General features: G+C 43.5%; 2 protein-coding genes across 8 annotated transcripts; one reads left to right on the plus strand and one right to left on the minus strand.

Moving 5' to 3' along the window:
- Positions 1-4,344: 4,344 nt before the first annotated feature.
- nol9 (nucleolar protein 9) lies at positions 4,345-10,890 on the minus strand. Of its 6 annotated transcripts, none has more exons than XM_024384141.2 (13): positions 10,770-10,890; positions 9,131-9,685; positions 8,714-8,936; positions 8,385-8,515; positions 8,078-8,219; positions 6,935-7,031; positions 6,738-6,835; positions 6,387-6,548; positions 5,938-6,193; positions 5,598-5,712; positions 5,226-5,400; positions 4,896-5,029; positions 4,345-4,610 (listed from the first exon to the last, which is right to left on the minus strand). In XM_024384141.2, exons 2-13 carry the CDS (start codon positions 9,635-9,637, stop codon positions 4,488-4,490), a joined length of 2,163 nt encoding a protein of 720 aa, XP_024239909.1. In that variant the 5' UTR covers positions 9,638-9,685; positions 10,770-10,890; the 3' UTR covers positions 4,345-4,487. The 6 variants fall into 6 exon arrangements, with proteins under 6 accessions (XP_024239909.1, XP_024239910.1, XP_024239908.1 ...); XM_024384142.2 differs by lacking the exon at positions 10,770-10,890 and adding an exon at positions 10,631-10,712; XM_024384140.2 differs by lacking the exon at positions 10,770-10,890 and adding an exon at positions 10,450-10,577.
- On the plus strand, positions 10,709-17,674 carry zbtb48 (zinc finger and BTB domain containing 48). 2 transcript variants are annotated; one of them, XM_024384134.2, is made up of 11 exons: positions 10,709-10,847; positions 11,264-12,076; positions 12,695-13,005; positions 13,199-13,316; positions 13,530-13,622; positions 14,440-14,526; positions 14,668-14,822; positions 14,925-15,061; positions 15,325-15,489; positions 15,697-15,785; positions 15,925-17,674. In XM_024384134.2, the coding sequence occupies exons 2-11, from the start codon at positions 11,327-11,329 to the stop codon at positions 16,564-16,566; spliced, it is 2,547 nt and encodes an 848-aa protein (XP_024239902.1). In that variant the 5' UTR covers positions 10,709-10,847; positions 11,264-11,326; the 3' UTR covers positions 16,567-17,674. The 2 variants fall into 2 exon arrangements, with proteins under 2 accessions (XP_024239902.1, XP_024239903.1); XM_024384135.2 differs by having other exon boundaries at positions 12,758-13,005.
- Positions 17,675-17,831: the final 157 nt, after the last annotated feature.

Below are 17,831 nucleotides of genomic sequence, written 5' to 3' on the forward strand. Positions count from 1 at the left end.
AACTAATGACAATATATTTACCGTATCTATAGATGCTGATTACTTATCCTTGCCATTATCATTCACCTGATGATAAGACAAGACAAAATATTTTGCTAGTGTATGATGGGGGTCGCCGGTTTGCCTGAAAGGGGGTCCGTGGCAAGAAAACGTTTGAAGGCCCCTGCTTTAGCTAACAATGGATACATTTGATGCATGAAATTGTCTCTTGATTGATTGGCCTCGGAAATTACATTAAAAAAAATGCCTCATTTAGTTTTAGCTAAATATTATATTTGATTCCCATGGACTCTGTTACTTTTGGGACAGAAGTTGCCATTGTGGGCTATGCCCTCCCCCCTTTACAAACCCATTGTATCTATGTTTATTATGCACACTTTGAAACTAACAAAAATGTCTTGTTGTGCTTGGATGTTTGTATTGAAAGCCAGTAGTTCACACAGTCACAAGCCATTCTGATTTAGGCAGATTGGTTTAGGGAAAGGTTATTCCCAAGATTGACCAATAGTTCACCAGCAAAAAAAATCCTAGAAACTGCACGATCTAACCTGTAATGTCTTTACACTTCTCTTAGATGACATTGGAGACGCAAGAAGCCCTTTCCGTCCTCAGCATTTTATTCATATTAGTGGTTGTATAGGGATTCCACGCAGAAGGATTGGTCAGTTGTTTCAATTAAAGCAAAGGCAGCCCGTGTCCCTTTGTGGGTGGTGGGAAATGATAGAATCAGATGACAAATCTCCAGCTTACTGTAAACGGTTAACTTCTAACAGTGCCAATCCTACCAGCATTACAAGACAAGAAGGATAAAACATTTTTTTTTGGCTGAACTGTGATGGATTGACCACTGGGCAAGAAGAACATGCCCTCATAGTAAATGCATTCCTCTATTTCTACATTAACACCAATCTCCATTGTGCATGAATCATGAAAAATGGCCCAATGGTTTAGTCTACTACAGTGTGAGCAGGGGATTTCATCAGATAAATCCTATGTGTTTATTCCTGGGGTTTAGGCTCTATTTGGACTGTCTTGAGTGGGACCTCCAATTTGGGAGATTTCTCATTGGGTTGCATGGGGACTCTCAGGAAAGATGTCTGCCCTGACAAAGCTAAAAGAATTACGTGACCACAATGCAGCTCCAGTTGTTTGTATGCTCCCCTCCCCAACAAAGGGGAGGGAAATGGTAAACAAAGCAAGCTGGGAAATAGGGAGATTATATAAATGGCCCACAACAAATTAGCAAGTCTCCACAGTTGTATGTGAATGTAGAGTATGCTCACAATGAGTCCTTGTTCTCTCTTCCAAGTCAAAACAATCAATGACCACAAAACCATATCAGACAAGAGCCTTCCTTGTAAAGAGACATGCTTGCATAAGTGTAGGGGGTGGGAGACTAATTTAGAGTCCCACCTGTCTAATCACTTGAAATTATTGGGTTCACTCAATCTGTGTGTGTTTGTCATTAGGCTCCTAAACTGTGTCCATATACACTCATAAAACTCTCGTGTGGCTTCCCATAAAATCCACTAGGACTGTGGGTTTAAGGTTGATACATTAGAAAAATAAACCTGAACAACACTTCCCTCTTCAGGACACAAAGACAACACCTCGTAATACTCGTGTGACTTCTTATCCCCTTTTACTGTATGATCCACTCTGGTACGAATGTATGAGAATGTAAACCCCCCAAAAAAAAAAGTTTGAGGAAAAAAAACATGAACCTGTAAATCACTGTCCTTTTCAGGACACAAAAAAATCCTACACACCCAAGTAACAAAGAACTTAAAGGAAGTTTTACTTAGGCCTACTATTACCAACTTCTGTCAAACAAAACTCCTGATGGAACAGGAGGGATAAAAGTGAAAGAGAGAAACAAATTGGGGAAAATGAATAGAGGACCGGTAACAGTTCTTGCCTGTAGTTCTCATATCGCACCATCAATGCCATAGTTAATATTTTGTCCCAAGGTCAGATGAATAAATAGGTCAATCAATGTTCAGTAATCCAGTACTCTCAGAAATGCAACAGAGATGTTACTTGAAGCATTTACATCCATTACTATGGTAATAAAAATATAAAAATGTAAAACATGGACGGAAAACTGTAACAATTCGTAGTGAACTACTATTCAGGTATAATGTGTGTCCTTTTTTTTTTTGTTGCTCTGGAATATTTTTGACAGGTGTTATCCAATAGCTCTATAGATGGATTGTTGAGCAAGTGACATTATGTTTTCTTTTGTTTTAATGGGTTTCATTGTCAGAGAAGACCCCTGCAAGCACTTTCATGTCCTACTCCATCCAGGCTTTTCATGAATATCACTTGTAGAGTGAATCTTAAGCTGTAACATGGCCCAAATGTACAACCTCTTTTCAAGACAATGTACATTCCACAGTGTGGAAAAATAGTGAAGACATTAAAACGATGAAATAACACACATGGAATCATGTAGTAACCGAAAAAGTGTTCTCCGTGAGATTCTTCAAAGTAGCCACCCTTTGCCTCGATGACAACTTTATCACAATCTTGGCATTCTCTCAACCAGCTTCATGAGGTAGTCACCTGGAATGCATTTCAATTAACAGGTGTGCCTTGTTAAAAGTTAATGCATGTGAGACAATCAGTTGTGTTGTGACAAGTTAGGGATGGTATACAGAAGATAGCCCTATATGCTAAAATACCAAGTTCATATTATTACAAGAACAGCTCAAAGCAAAGAGCAGTCCATCATTAATTAGACATGGTCAGTCAATTCCCAAAACTTCAAGAAGTTTGAAAGTTTCTTTAAGTACCGTCGCAAAAACCATCGAGCTATGATGAAACTGGCTCTCATGAGGACCACCACAGGAAAGGAAGACCCAGAGTTACCTCTGCAATGGAGGATAAGTTCATTAGGGTTACCAGCCTCAGAAATCAGCAGCTAACTGCACCTCAGATTGCAGCCAAATAAATGCTTTACGGAGTTTAAGTAACAAACATCTCAACATCTACTATTCATGGTCAAATTGCTGGAAAGAAACCACTACTAAAGAACACCAATAAGAAGAGACTTGCTTGGGCCAAGAAACACAAACAATGGACATTAGGCCAGTGGAAATCTGCCCTTTGGTCTGATGAGTCCAAATTTGAGATTTTTGGTTCCAGCTGCCATGTCTTTGTGAGACGCAGAGCAGGTGAGCAAGACCATGATCTCTGCATGTGTGGTTCCCACCGTGACGCATGGAGGTGGTGGTGTGATGGTGCTTTGCTGGTGACACTGTCAGTGATTTATTTAGAATTCAAGGCACACTTAACCAGCATGGCTACCACAGCATTCTGCAGTGATACGCCATCTCATCTGGTTTGCTCTTAATGGGACTATTATTTGTATTTCAACAGGACAATGACCCAACACACCTCCAGGCTGTGTAAGGGCTATTTGACCAAGGAGAGTGATGGAATGCTTTGCATCAGATGACTTGGCCTCCACAATCACCCGACTTCAACCCAATTGAGATGGTTTGGGATGAGTTGGACCGCAGAGGGAAGGAAAAGCAGCCATATCAGCATATGTAGGAACTCCTTCAAAACTGTTGGAAAAGCATTTCAGGCAAAGCTGGTTGAGAGAATGCCCAAGAGTGCACAAAGCTGTCATCAAGGCAAAGGGTGGCTACTTATACTTTGATTTGTTTTAACACTTTTTTTGGTTATGTGTGTCATTTAATAGTTTGTCTTCACTATTATTTTACAATGTAGAAAATAGTAAACAAAGATAAACCCTTGAATGAGTAGGTGTGTCCAAACTTTTGACTGGTACTGTATATTATGACATGGAACTTTGAACATTTTAACCATGATATCACATCTGCTAGGGACATGTCATGATGGGCCACTTAAAAAGACCAAAGGTCAACAGATTTAGAAAGTCCTGACAGTGACAAGAAAAGCTCACATTTTCAACAACAAAGTATATCAATTTGTTTACATTTGATAATGTGTACAATCTTGGCTTTGGAATGTGACCCATGAGGAATAGACAGCAAACCCAGTATGTGTCCCAAATGGCACCCTCTTCCTTATATAGTGCACTACTTTTGACCAGTGCGCCAGGGAATACGGTGCCATTTCAGATGCAGACAGAGGTTTAACTGCATGTCTAGATATTGTCCATGTGATAGAAACACGTTCAAACATCCTAAAACTATTGAATACAGCAACCCCCCCCAAAAAAAGAAATTCTCTCATGATTGTAGACCAAGGTAAACCCAATTGACGCCAACAAGAGGGAGTTGACCTCCACAGCCTGGGCCATCTTCAGCACTGATCTGGAGTGCGAGTACACCCTCGAGTCACTCACACCAACTCTACGGTACACCCTCTCCTGAACCTTCACTTCTGTACATTCAACGACCTTAACTCTGGCCTTGGTGTTTAAAGTCAATAAACAAGGCGAGAAAAAAAAAAAAAAAAGATTTCTTGCTGTGAAACCATAAAAACAAAAACAATCACTTTGCGTTTTTCATCTGGCCAGGTCTTACAAGCCCCTTGAAGACGTGAAGCTTGCCGGCACCGGTTAGCTCAAAGCTGTAGTCCATTGTGACGTAGGGAGGATCTCCCAGAATTCCTGTCTGTAACAGAAAGAGGATATGGGCTAAGATGACGCAAGCATGAGTGACTGAACCAAAACACTTTGATAGGTAAAAGCTTACACCGATGGAGAGGAACAGGACAACAAATCAGTCCGAAATAAACATTTAATAGTTTGGGGCAGTTGTGATTTTTCACGTTTTATTATAGCTGATATTCAAGTGTGAAAGTCAAACAAAGACATTGAACAGAGGTTTGAGGAGCAGAGAGTACATCGGTGAAGTGTTTAGAGTGCTTAGTGTGTGGGAGGTTTCATCTCGTCTTACCTGGCCTGTGAGGAGGGTGTTGGGCAGTGTGACAGCCCCCAGCAGAAGACAGTTGACCTGACGGAGGATGGAGGGAGCTACAGGTGTAACAAGGAAGTACAGGCCCCGTGCCATGTCCACACCTCGAAGGACACCTGCAGAAGGGAGATAAACACTACTTAATAGATTACACTCACCACCTTGTCATCCATCCAAGAGGTAGTCATCCATGTGGAGATGCCAAACTTTGTTATTGTTCTAGGCTTGATATACATGTATTACTGTTGTTACCACACATCAGAAGACTGAAAGATGATGTGTTTATGGTTAATATGGTGTATATACACATACCAAAGCCCACACAGGGACAGACAGGGGTTTGGGAGAGCAGTACTGGGCTTCCCCTGCCTGATACCTTCTCATTCAGACAGCACAGCCCCACCAGACTGGCATTGGCAGTGTAGAGCACATGAGTTGGTGCCACCTCGCAGTGTGTCACACCCACAGCCACTGCCGAATGGGGAACCTGCAGGGAGAGAACAAGAGATGGGCGTAGTGGAATTAGCATTTAACAATAAAAACAGACTTGAATCCTATGCTTTTCATAAATAAACATGATTTGGTGCAAGCAGGCTGGCAGAACAGGACACTTCAGAATGGGTCGCGTCAAAGCTTCAGACTGTGGCAACATTCTTCTTTCAAAAAGTGGTGATGATTTCTTACCTGGTAGGGGGTGAAGCAGTGTAGGGGTCTGACAGGGCCTGGTTCAGGGGACTGCAGCTGGCTGAAGTAGCCCAGCAGAGCCAGGTCACGCTGCTCGTTGCTGCGCTGGTGTCTCCTTTGGAAGAATAATACACACACCGCAGAGGAGAGAGAGGTGAAGTCAGAGAAGTAGGGCAGACGAAGGCTGACACGTCAGCTTAATGGACAAGTGTTCCTGGCAAGAAGTGCAGGGTGGGTTTGTCTTTTCTCTAAAAGTAAAGGGAAAGTATCTTCCATCAGCAAAAAAAATAATGTATATCCATGGCAACCAAGAAAGCTGTTGTGTTGTTAGGACTCTTACATTTCTCCCGGGCGGCCTGCTCCTTCAAACTCTGAGTGAATACGGAACAGAGTGTAACTCCGCTGGGCAGGATGAGTTCCAGAGTTGTCCTCCCCCAAAGCTGACTGGACAGGAGGGTGTGTCTGCCAGCCGTGGGATGACCTCAGGAACTCAGGGGTGAGTTGGGGGCACATGACTTTATCCCCACTACTGAGCTGCACCACGTGAGAAATGGAGAAGAGGCGAATGATGTCCACCAACAACTGAAAGCCAAAACCTGAAGAAGCAGGCACATGTTAAAATGGCAGTATGAAAAACATTTGTAAATAATACAAGTATGAATTACTATGCATTACTTCTGTTCAAATGTGTGCTTGCTTTCCCCTTCTTTTTAAAGATTGGGCTATACACGAACATGGCATTTGAGACTAATTTTGCCCCCGGGTTGCCAAGAATACTGTGTTACTGACCTTTGACCCAGCCCATGGTGTTGATGACAATGGGCGTCTCTCGGTTGTACAAGCGCCACAGGGACTTGAGGGACTCCAGATAGCGGTCCAGGTCCGTTTCACAGGACGACTGGCCATAGAAGATCATGTGCTCTGGGGCCCACTGGTGTGTAAAGGGGGGACCTGGAAACAACATGAGACAGACAAACCAGGGTTAGTTTGGATTAGTTAAGACCTCCAAACATTTATAGGACCTTTGAAAATATTGGGAAATACAGGTAGTTACAGTGTATTTGGCATGTGTAATGAAAACTCACTCACTGCAATATAATGTATTGTACACATGATAAAGGAAACAGTTACGATACATACCCAGCAGTGGCTCTCTGACAGTAGACAGGGAGAGACAACCTGAGGGAGTGAACTCTGTCTGGCCCAGGTCACACTCCAGGTATTCTACACTTGCAGTGCTGCACATACAGACACACAGGGAGGGTTATTGCTGTAAGCATTGTATCACTGAAGAACCTTCCAAACAAACAAACATAAATCAAAAACACATTACTCACTGGTTAAGTAAGGTATTGATGAGGTGACGGTTGAAGGTGGACTTTCCAACATTCTTAGCACCACATACAAGAATAACTGGACAGCCATCTAGCTCCTCTGTAGATGAAGAACAAAAACAGTCCATAGGTCATCAGGTTGAAATATCTCCGCCTCCATCATGTGGAATACAACAGAAACATGACATGCTTGTCTGTAGAAAAGAACTGAAGGGGACCTGTTTGCCATGTTAAAGAGGGGCTGAACTCACTCATGTCGCCTCACTTTCCCACATCCCCATTAAGAAATGCCAGGAGCAATGAGAGTTTGAAGTGGGTGTGTTATGTTCTCTACAGTTGTGTGCCGTTTACTTGAAATATCCCAAACAGCCACCGTACACGTGACGAATAGGCTTAGCAACCTGGGCCGCGTTCATGATTGCTTGATCTACATGTCAGAGCTATGTTTTGTTCTAGATTACATATTTCTATTTGATCGTTCCCAAAGACTGTGTCCTGCTGAACGCGGCCTGGTGACACAGCATGTGAAGGTGATTGGTCAAGAATACCAAGCTCAGAGGATTTCCTGTTTTCTGTACCATCACTGGTATCAGTGTCTTTGATGACAGTTGTGTTTGTGATGCTAACGTTAGCGCACGAATGTGAGGATGTTTGAGTTGGAAAAAAAACCAAGACCTTGATAAACAACCAGTCTCGTTCTTTCAACATAACATTGGCAAAGATTTATGTATTGTTGTCTCATGTAAACAAGTCCGAGGCGCTGCATGCTAACGGGTTTACTTTAGGTCGATTGCGCTGCTACGATTGGATAGAGCGCACTTGGCGCAACCGGTTCGCCGTGCATGACAATACTCCCTAGGCATTACTATCCCGTGTTCATGGGCAAGACTGGGCGTGATTGAAATCAAAACACAACCCTCCAATATCCAAGGATTTAGGCGTGTAATAGTTTTCCTTAAATGTCACAAATCTCCCGTTTGGAAGATACTGACTTTATAACCAAAAGTATACTATTTCCACTTTGTAGTCAATGTTGGCACTAGAAAAGGTGTTTCTAAATATCACTGCTGCCACGTAGATCTTTTTCGACCAAATAAGTCGTTTTTTGGGGTTCCTCTGAGATAGCAGGGCTGTGTGTGTGTTTACCTGCACAGGCGTTAACCAGGCCGTTGAGAGCCTCCCTGTAGGTCTGTGACATAACCATGCCTCTGGCTGTTTTCCGCAGTGGGGTTATGCCAAGGCCAGAGAGCGGAGTGTCCAGCATAGCTGAACTCTCTCGGATGTCCCTCTATCATTCAAATAAATTTATAAAGCCATTTTTACATCAGTAGTTGTCAAAACGTGCTTTACAGTAACTCTACAAAGAAGAGGTCGGTACAATCAAAGTCTGTATGAAAAGGCCAGTAGTAACATGCTGCAGATAGACAACATCGGATTATCAGAGTCAACCCACCGAACTGAGTCCAAACACCTCTTTGAGGTCTGGGAAACTGTTGAGGAATCGCGTCAGAGGGGTGTCCAGGGGCTCCAGCAGGATCACACAGGAGTCTGAATCTACTTCACTCAACAACCTTCTACGTGTCTCTAAACAGAACACAGAAAATAAAGATTAAATGCTGCTCGTTTGTAAGGTTGCTTCAAACTCAAACCAACAATTTACTCCCTCAAGGGTGATCTAAACAGGCCTATAACTGGAAACAAATCACAAAAAGAAGGCAGCTGAGGATAGTGTCATGCAAATTATTTAAAGGGTGGACGGTCTCATTCAAAGGCTCTCCTTACCTGTGGAGAGGTACTTGCGGACAATGGCTTTGGCCTCTAGACGGCCCGCTTTCTTGGTCTTGCTGGGGTTAGGGGAATCTCCCAGTGCTGTGACGGTGAGGGGGCAATGTGAGGAAGGGGAAAAAAGTGGGTAGGACTGCTGACCCTCCTCAAGGGTGAAACCATGCACCTCCACCCGACCGTACAGACATGACAGAAGGCACTTCCCCCTAAAACACAGGGTCTGCAGGAAAAAGAGATCAGGGTGACTTTGAATAACTTTAATCCACACAGCATGGACAAAATTAATAATACAATTTATAAGAGACAAAACACTAGCAGGAGGCATTAGGGAAAGCACACAGGAAGTAGCTTATAGCAGGGAGTGTAGTTGCCACTGAAAAGTAAAAAGTGTAGCTGAAAATACTGCGTAAGTACCTGACCCTGTTGCATGACCAGCACTGTGCGATTATGGATGTAGTCTCGCTCTGCACAGTGAACAAAAGCCTCCTCCTCTATCCTGCCAGGTGCAGCTTTGGTTGAGACACAACTCTCCTGGCCCTCCATACTCTCTCCACCACCATTTTGATGTAAAACAGACTTGGCAAAGGAGCTCCAGTCCTGGGACTCGTCTGAGTCACTGCCCTGCTCTGGTCCACCTGCTCCCCCGTTGGTCAGGGGACGAGAGGGGGTCCTCTCCGTGGCAGCCGGAGTCTTGACCGGTCTGAAGGACACAGCCTTGGCGCCCTTCTTCAGTCTCTTCAGGTTAGGCTTGTCCTTTCTAAGGTTAGATGCACGGTGCTCTAGCTTGGCCATGGCTGTGCTTGGGCTGAGGTTTGAAGAGTCTGGGTTTTTGGCAATTCTGTTGGACTTGAACCACTTGTCATTACATTGTTGCCTCTTGGACGTCTGCTTGGTTTTGGGGAGAGATTTCTGCACTTTCATGGTTTCTTATGGCTTTCCCTTTGCAAGTAAGATGTAAGGTGGGGAACCCTGGAGAGAGAATAGTACAAAATGAACACGACTAATGCAATGGGCAAGCATCGATTTAGCTATCTGTACATACTATACTAGCAGGCAAGTTAAGATTGATTGTTGTTAGCTAGCTAGCTAACGTTGGTGTAAATAGATAACACGTTAGCTAGCTACATATAATTTACCTATCTAACTCAGCTCACCTAACTACTAGTAGTAACAAATCGAACTTATCTTCGCTAAAGTGAATGCACACAGTTGCTGCCCAATACTACAGTGATGTCAATGAATCTCTGGTTAGCTAGCTAAGACAACTAATGTAACAAAAGCTAGCTAGCCAACAAACGTTACTGGTGTTTTATTGGAGAGCATATACCACGATCGGCAAGACGAAGGTTGGATACCAAGCAGTACCTCTCCGTAGCTTCTCAAAAATATGCTTGGAGGACCTCTATAGCGAACGAATAAAAATCGTGTTGGCACATTGCTACAGTATAACGTTACTGTTAGCTAGATAGCGTAGTGGTTTCACCATGTGAGCCAGACAGACGCCATTCTGAGTAATAATTGGCCAACCAGTATCCCACAGCGACGGTTACAGCGTTTAGCAGTTAGCAAGCTCGTTTTGCCGTTACCTACCTTATATTAGTTACAGATACCTAAAATAGGCATTTATTAAATTAACGCAACCTGTATACAAAATATTAACTATAGCTCAGGCTAGACTGCCCAATTATTTTGGGTGGGGGGGTTATCGATAAAATAGGATGGACAGTAAATACCTTCACGGGGTTCACGCATGCTCAGTTGTTCGCGTAGCTAGCTGATAGCGTAGACAGCTAACCATGCATCCACCAAAGAGAACATCAGCTCGAAATATCATTAGTTAGTCGATCCCCAAATGATGCAATTATATAACTACACGATCGTGTAATTTGAACGTGAAGTTAACATGCTACCCACCATTCAATTGCAAAGCGTGTATTTACGGTTAGCTAGCTCGCTTGCAATATACTAGCCTAACCGTCACATCCGGTCCCTACCGCCTGGCCTGGACGAGACATAACGCAATACATGTTCCTGATACGTTAGTCAAAATTACCGTTTATAAATTATATTAAATGCAATGCACCATTCCAACAACCGATAGCAGTGACACGATTGCCAGCATCCTGCAAAGGTAAATCGCGTCTCTTGTTTCTACTGGACAGATGAAAGCTTAGGGAGCGTCTGTATAATGTCGAAAACGTCGAGGTGCGTAGCTAGTTAGGGGCCTACCTACTAATAATTTCTGGGTAATACATTTGTCTAATCTTAAACAAATTCTATTTATTTCAGTTTTATTATCTCATATGTGTTGGCATATTTAGTACTACTCAACCCATTGTGCAAATGTCCCATACCAGGTTTAAGTGAATATCTAGCTAATAATGCATCTGAAGTCTGGACTATGCATGACAAATGACTGATGATGCTGTAGTTAAGACTTAAGATTGCAAGAATACTAATAGCCTAATGATATTAATAGAAGTTACAGACAGTAGCCCATTTTCTATTCATTTCTTCAATTGTCATCTGTTTTCTGACTCTTTCAAGCAACTCCATGACACTGAATCCAGTGTACCTTGAGAAGCAGCAATCTACTGTCAAGGGTGAGAGATGCTTACACAGGTGAGCAGCACCCATGCCCAACGGGTGTTGTCTTTTCTGAATGAGCAGAGGGGTCTTGGCTGGTTCTGTGATGCCAAGCTGACTGTAGGAGGAGATGGGAGGGCGTACAATGCCCATCGCAACATCCTGGCCTGTTTTAGTAAGATTTTCCAGGAATCTGAGCCAACCACTACCATGGTTAAGAAGGTCTCCCTCCCAAAGGAGTGCCCCACTGACGGCCTGGAACTACTTCTAGAATTTTTCTACACAGGGAATTTGAAGCTTGACTCTCTGAATCTGGACAATGTGCAACAGGCTGCAGACAGCCTATGTGTACCAGATGCGCTCGCCCTCTGTCAGCAGTTCACCACAGAAGGAACCATCTCTCCAGAAGAACCTCCGTCTGCAGATCATCTGGGTGAAGATGATGGCCTAATCCCACCTGTAACTTCTACGGAAACCAAGGTCCCCCTAAAAAGGGGGAGGCCCCCCCAAAAAAGAGGGAGGCCCAAAAAATCCCAAACCCCTAGTAGCAGCTCAAGTAAGAAGGATCCTCCAGAAGCAACCGCCACCACAACTCGCTCTGGGCGTAAGGTGAAGATCTCCAGAAGGCTGCTTGGAGAGGGCCCCAGGCCGCAGCTCCTGCCCCAGGGAACCACCAACAGGGGAACACCACAACTAGTTATCAGCCTAATGGATAGAAGTGATAGGGCTGAGGACGAGGGACAAAGCCTCCCTCAGCCTACAGATACAACAGAGGTAGGCTAGAATACATAACCTTATCCTAAAGTGTTAACGTAAGAATAGATTAGGAGGGTATGTTCCTACAGATTTGTAGATTTTATACTAGAACTATAAAGTAGGCCAGGGATAGGCCTACTTTGTCAGAGCAAATGGTCGGGGGGCCGGAACATATTTATAAGAATTTGTACACTGCAAATTGGCCACAACTATGCCCAAAAAGAGATTGTATTTGAAAATAATTTCATACCTTATTTCTGTTAAGATACGATCACGTCTCTTTTTTATTTATTCGTGGAAATACTTGGGAACAGATCTCCTAAATTAGATATATTTTTTAGCTGAATTCCTGGTGTTTTCCCCCAAAAACCTTTTTATAATAATAAATTTACTAAAAACTTTGGGGGAACAAAGAAAATCACTCATGAGCCGGTTTTGGCCCGCGGGCTGCCTGTTGCCGACCACTGCAGTAGGCCTATACCTGCCAGTGCTTAGGCTATAACTACCAGTAGGCTATAACTACAATATGATGGCTAATGCATGAAATATTGTGTCTCCCAGTTACAGGTGGATGGGCCAGAAAATTTGATGAATGACAATAGAGATAATGATTCATTGTGTTCGTCTATTTCGCAGGTAACAGACATGGTCACTGGCATTGTACCAGATGTTAGCTATAAAGCTAATTCTCATTTGCAGCCTCACGATGATGATGACGATGATGATGGTTTGATGGAGGGGGTGGATGAGGACACGGATGAAGAGTATGTGCCCCATGCCCTACCGACTACCACCTCCAGCCCCAAAGGCAGACGTAAAGGACCAGGCAAAGCTGTCAATAAAGAGAACAGTGAGGAGGCGGCCAAGGGCTCCAAAAAGGGCTCTGTTCAGTGCCCCACCTGCAATAAGACCTTCCTCAGCAAATACTATCTCAAAGTACACAACAGGTATGCAACTCACTGCTATCACATTGCATTGACTTTGCATTGATTCTGTCTTTATTATACAATCTTTGTTTTTAAAGGTTGGTCCTGTTGAGATAAAAAATATCTTGCAAGAGAGACCTGAATAATGACAAAGACTGCTATTATCGAGTGACTAGTGTTGGTGTGTTATTTATGTTCTTCCACTGTTCACCAGGCGTCATACGGGTGAGAAGCCCTTTGCATGCTCTAAGTGTGGGAAGAGGTACTACAGGAAGGAGAATCTGATGGATCACCAGGCGCGGAACTGCAAATGTGGTGAAAAAGTAAAAGCGGTGAGTGATCAGCAGGACTAAAGTCATGTCTGCTTAGTCATCAAAAGGAAGAAAAGTGAGCATAAAGGGGAGGGATTACCATGACTTGTCCAATAAGAAATGCTTATTTTTGTTTTCGGTTATAAAACATTTTGACACTGTGTGCCCTAAATTATACAATACCTTATATTTTCCCTCATGCACTGTATGTGTGTATTCTTGTTGTTACTACAGGTGCACAACTGTCTTCAATGCCCCATGTCATTTGACAGAGTGGTGGATCTACGTCTGCACACTGTCTCCCATACAGGGGAAATGCCCAATAAGGTCCAGCACCTACCACCTTACACCCTTTGAACTCGCCCACAGGACAGTGAACATCAGGGTTGGGGTCAAGTCTGAATTGAGTTGCGAATTGCTCTTGAACTCCAACCCAATTCTTGAATTTGAATTGGCCACACACCACAGGAAGCATCATTTGAATTGAATTTGAATTAAAGGAAGTAGAATTTTATTCAATGAAATTCTAATGATTTATTCTAGACGTCACCATAGTAATGATTATTTTGACATGATGTACTGTATGTTTACCAAAACCATGTAGCATAAGGTTGAAACATTTCCATTTGTAAAACTCATTCTCCTAAAACAATTGGAAATCATTACAGTGATTTGGAAATATTCTAAGATCAGGTTGTCTATAATAATTAATGAATTAGTTTTTCAATATATGAACAAAAATACATTTCCCAGATTACGTTAGATCAAACACTGCAATATGGAAGGGAACAATCTAACAACTCATGCCAAAGAAAAAGAATCAAACTAATATTTTAAATGGTAGGTGTATTCTTTGCATTAATTAAGTGGCATATCCTTTTGATAAAACATTTGTCAAATTAATTAGACTCATGTTTCACATCTCAGTTGAAAAATTAGACTTCCCACAATTCAAATTTAATTCAAATTCCGCTTCCTTTGAGGTGTGGCCAACTTAAAATGAATTGTTTGAATTGAATTAATATATTCCAAATTGACCCCAACCCTGGTGAACACGTCATTAATTTACATTTGAAGACTTCTCTCTCTGCTTTGTATCAAACTCATATTGACATATTATCGCTTGATCTTGTATCTATTTCAGTGTACGTCATGCTCGGAACAGTTCATGCGTAAAAAAGATTTGAGAAACCACGAAATCAAAATCCACGGCGCACCCAAACCACATGCAGTAAGTCTTCTCTCTTTCCTTTGAGTTAATTGGTCGGCCTTTTCCTCTATTCAAACCTTTTTTTGCTTCTGCATTATTGTCAAGATGTATGACTGCTTGCTTGCTGATCACCGTCTAACCTGTGATGAATATTTCCCACAGTGCTCTCTGTGCAGCAAAGCCTACCTGTCTAAAACGGAGGTGCGTCTGCATGAGGCGTCCAAGCATCGAGGCGAGAAGCTCTTTGTGTGTGAAGAGTGTGGCCATCGAGCCTCCAGCCGAAACGGCCTGCAGATGCACATCAAAGCCATTCACAGGTGAGGCTGCGTCTGGGCATGGTAGTGGGTGAGGAGTTTGTTACCGTGGGGGAGCTAGACCAAATAATGTGATGTCCCTGTTTGTTTGTCTCACTTTCTCAGAAACGAGCGTCCATTTGTCTGTGAGTACTGCAACCATGCGTTTACCCAGAAGGCCAACCTCAACATGCACCTGCGCGTTCACACTGGAGAGAAGCCCTATCAGTGCCACCTCTGTGGGAAGACCTTCCGGACACAGGGTACGAACCGCCGTCCTCTCTCTAGGCCCTGCAGATACCATAGCAGGACACACCCATCGCTAACAATGAACACAGTTGCATAGGTCCTACAGTATGGTTTAGTCTCATAGTTATCATTTAGCTAGACTAAAACACACTCTCTGTCTCTCATACTAACAAATACACTATCACATTAATATCCGCTGAGCTCTCACATGGCCTATTCCCAACGCTTGAACATTGTGCTTGTGCCGATGCCTATGTGTGTGTTTATGTCATTCCAGCCAGTCTTGACAAGCACCATCGCACCCACACGGGAGAGCGGCCTTACAGCTGTGAGTTCTGTAACCAGCGCTTCACAGAGAAGGGCCCGATGCTCCGCCATGTCGCCAGCAAGCACCAGGACGACCGCCCTCACTGCTGTAAGATATGTGGCAAGACCTTCAAGGGTGAGAGAGGAACTGTCATGGTTGACAAGAGATTGTGGCATCACTGATGATACTACCTTTTCTGTTGAAATAATATTTTCTGTTATGTTTTAATCTAATCAGTAGATTTCGTCCTGAAAAGATTAAATCCCGACTTTAGTTGAACAAAATGCAGCAAAGCACGTTTACTGTATGTTTTCTTATGGCCTTGTTTGTTAATGCCTCCAGCCATCGAGCAGCTCCGCGTCCATGTGCGTCGCCATCAGGGCATGAGGAAGTTTGAGTGCGAAAAGTGTGGCTACAAGTTCACCAGACAGGTAAGCCATGCATTTCCAATGTGCTAGCTTGGTTCCTCAAATGTCCATGCATGTTTAATGCTCACCCAGCCACTGAGGGGATAAATGAAGCTGTATAAAATTTGAATTGAATACTGAAGTCTCTCCTCTTTTCCTCCAGGCCCACTTACGACGTCATATTCAGGTCCACAACCGCACCGAGAACTACAACCCGCGAGAGAGAAAGCTACGGAACCTGATAGTAAAGGATGAGGGGTCGCAGGAGGAGGATGAGACTAGCCCCTCACCAACACCACCCACTGAGAAGGGGACACCTGAGGGGCTGGCACCTGTCTCTGGACCCAGTGTCCCTCTTCCTGTCTTTGGACCTGGACTCAGTGTGTCTGGACCTGGAACTGTACCAGGAGCCAGTGACATCCTCAGGGTGGTTATCCAGCCCCTGGTGGAGGAGGTGGTGTCCAGCCAAGGGCAGGTGGTGGTGGGCTTTAACCAGGCTGTGGTGGGGCATGGGCCTGGCCAGTTGGAGGTAGGCTTAACCCAGAGCCAAGGTGTGGTAGGCCAAGGCCAGGTAGAGGTGGGCCTTACTCATGGCCAGGTCGGCTTTCCCCAGGTTGGGGTGGGACAGGGACATGGTCAGGTGGAGGTGCTCTCCTCCCAGGGTTTGGGTGTGGTGGGGCATGGTTTCATTGTGACAGATGTGTTAGACCAGACTCTCCTGGTGGCAGGAGACTACCCCATCCCTGAGACCACGGTGGATCTGAAGGACATACGGGAGGATCCTCCTGCTAAGAGCAAGGCCTGAGGACGGGACAGGCAACGTATTGTGATGTGGAATCTACTTGGGAAAATACATGGGATTTGAAAAAAAGTAATTAACTGTTGTTTTGAGGGTGACTTTTCAACCACAGGATTATGTCATCATAGTAACTAAATTTCAACATAGACAAACCCTTGTATAAAATATGTTGAATTTGTACCTTTAAAACAACGTCAGATCTTCAACGTTCTGTTCACTATCAGGAAAAAGAATACAACAGGCTGGGGCAGCACCTAGTGGAGAATCTATCTACAGCAGAGCTGACTGGGGCTTGTTTTTGTTTTTTTTGTGGAATTTATTTATTTATTTTTTACGAAGTCAGTCGGGGTCTCAACCTACTGTTTAGAGATAGCATAGTGGAATACAAAATGTGCAATTTCAATAGTTTTCCTCTTGTTATGTCAGTCACTGACAGTCAATCAATTAGCCCATGTCAGCTAACATTTTATAGATTGCTAGGTAAGTTAGTCTAGCCAGCTATCTAAATCTTGTTGTAATCATGGCCGAGTTACTGACCGGACACCCAAGGCACGTGCCCTGACCTCCAAGGGGCCCCCATTGATTTTGTTAGTCACTCTCACACAGATATCATAAGAACATGCAGGGAATTCACATTTTCTCTCCTTCCCATGGCAAAATGAGTAGAATTGCATTCAATTAGTTTTGCATTCAATTCGTTTTAAAACTGCAAACTGTTCTTTCTGCCCCATGGAAAAATGTGTAGAATTGCAGAAAGTCTGATTTAAAACTGCAACATTTTCTCCACGCCCCAAAGAAAATGTGTCGAATTGCAGGACATTAACTTTAAAGTAGCACGTTTTTATCTCTGCCCGCCAAGAGGGGGGGACACTAAAATGTTTTGCCTTCGAGATGGGTAAAAATATTTCTTGGGGCCCCCAAAATGCTAGGGCCCTGCACATTTGCAAGTTATTAGCGTTATGAACATAGTAATACTATCTTTAATGCTGGCAATCAGAATGTGTTGTTTGGTGTCAAGTTATATGGCTACAATTTGGTTAATGTTTGAAATGTATTTATATGATTACAAAAAAGCGATTGTTATATTTTTAAATAAATGCCTATTTGTTCAGCCCACAGACCACCATTCACAGCCCAGATTATACTTTGGCACACCAAGCCCAAAAGTTTGAGGACCCCTGAACTACAGCTACCCTTTAGTCTCCCTTCCAGGGTTTTAACCAAGCCTAGTTATGATATTTATCACTGTCTATTACCAATGCGCTATCTAG

The sequence above is a fragment of the Oncorhynchus tshawytscha genome, linkage group LG22, assembly GCF_018296145.1.
Source record: "Oncorhynchus tshawytscha isolate Ot180627B linkage group LG22, Otsh_v2.0, whole genome shotgun sequence".
Lineage (NCBI taxonomy): Eukaryota > Metazoa > Chordata > Actinopteri > Salmoniformes > Salmonidae > Oncorhynchus > Oncorhynchus tshawytscha.

Excerpts from the sequence above, each read along its gene's own strand:
- nol9 (XM_024384141.2), bottom strand. The coding sequence starts at position 9,637 with ATGAAAGTGCAGAAATCTCTCCCCAAAACCAAGCAGACGTCCAAGAGG. Across the intron at positions 8,937-9,130 it reads TGGTCATGCAACAGGGTCAG|ACCCTGTGTTTTAGGGGGAA; the intron begins GTACTTACGCAG and ends TTTTTCCTGCAG. Across the intron at positions 7,032-8,077 it reads CCTGGTTAACGCCTGTGCAG|AGGAGCTAGATGGCTGTCCA; the intron begins GTAAACACACAC and ends CTTCATCTACAG.
- zbtb48 (XM_024384134.2), top strand. The coding sequence starts at position 11,327 with ATGCTTACACAGGTGAGCAGCACCCATGCCCAACGGGTGTTGTCTTTT. Across the intron at positions 12,077-12,694 it reads AGCCTACAGATACAACAGAG|GTAACAGACATGGTCACTGG; the intron begins GTAGGCTAGAAT and ends TCTATTTCGCAG. Across the intron at positions 15,490-15,696 it reads ATGTGGCAAGACCTTCAAGG|CCATCGAGCAGCTCCGCGTC; the intron begins GTGAGAGAGGAA and ends TAATGCCTCCAG.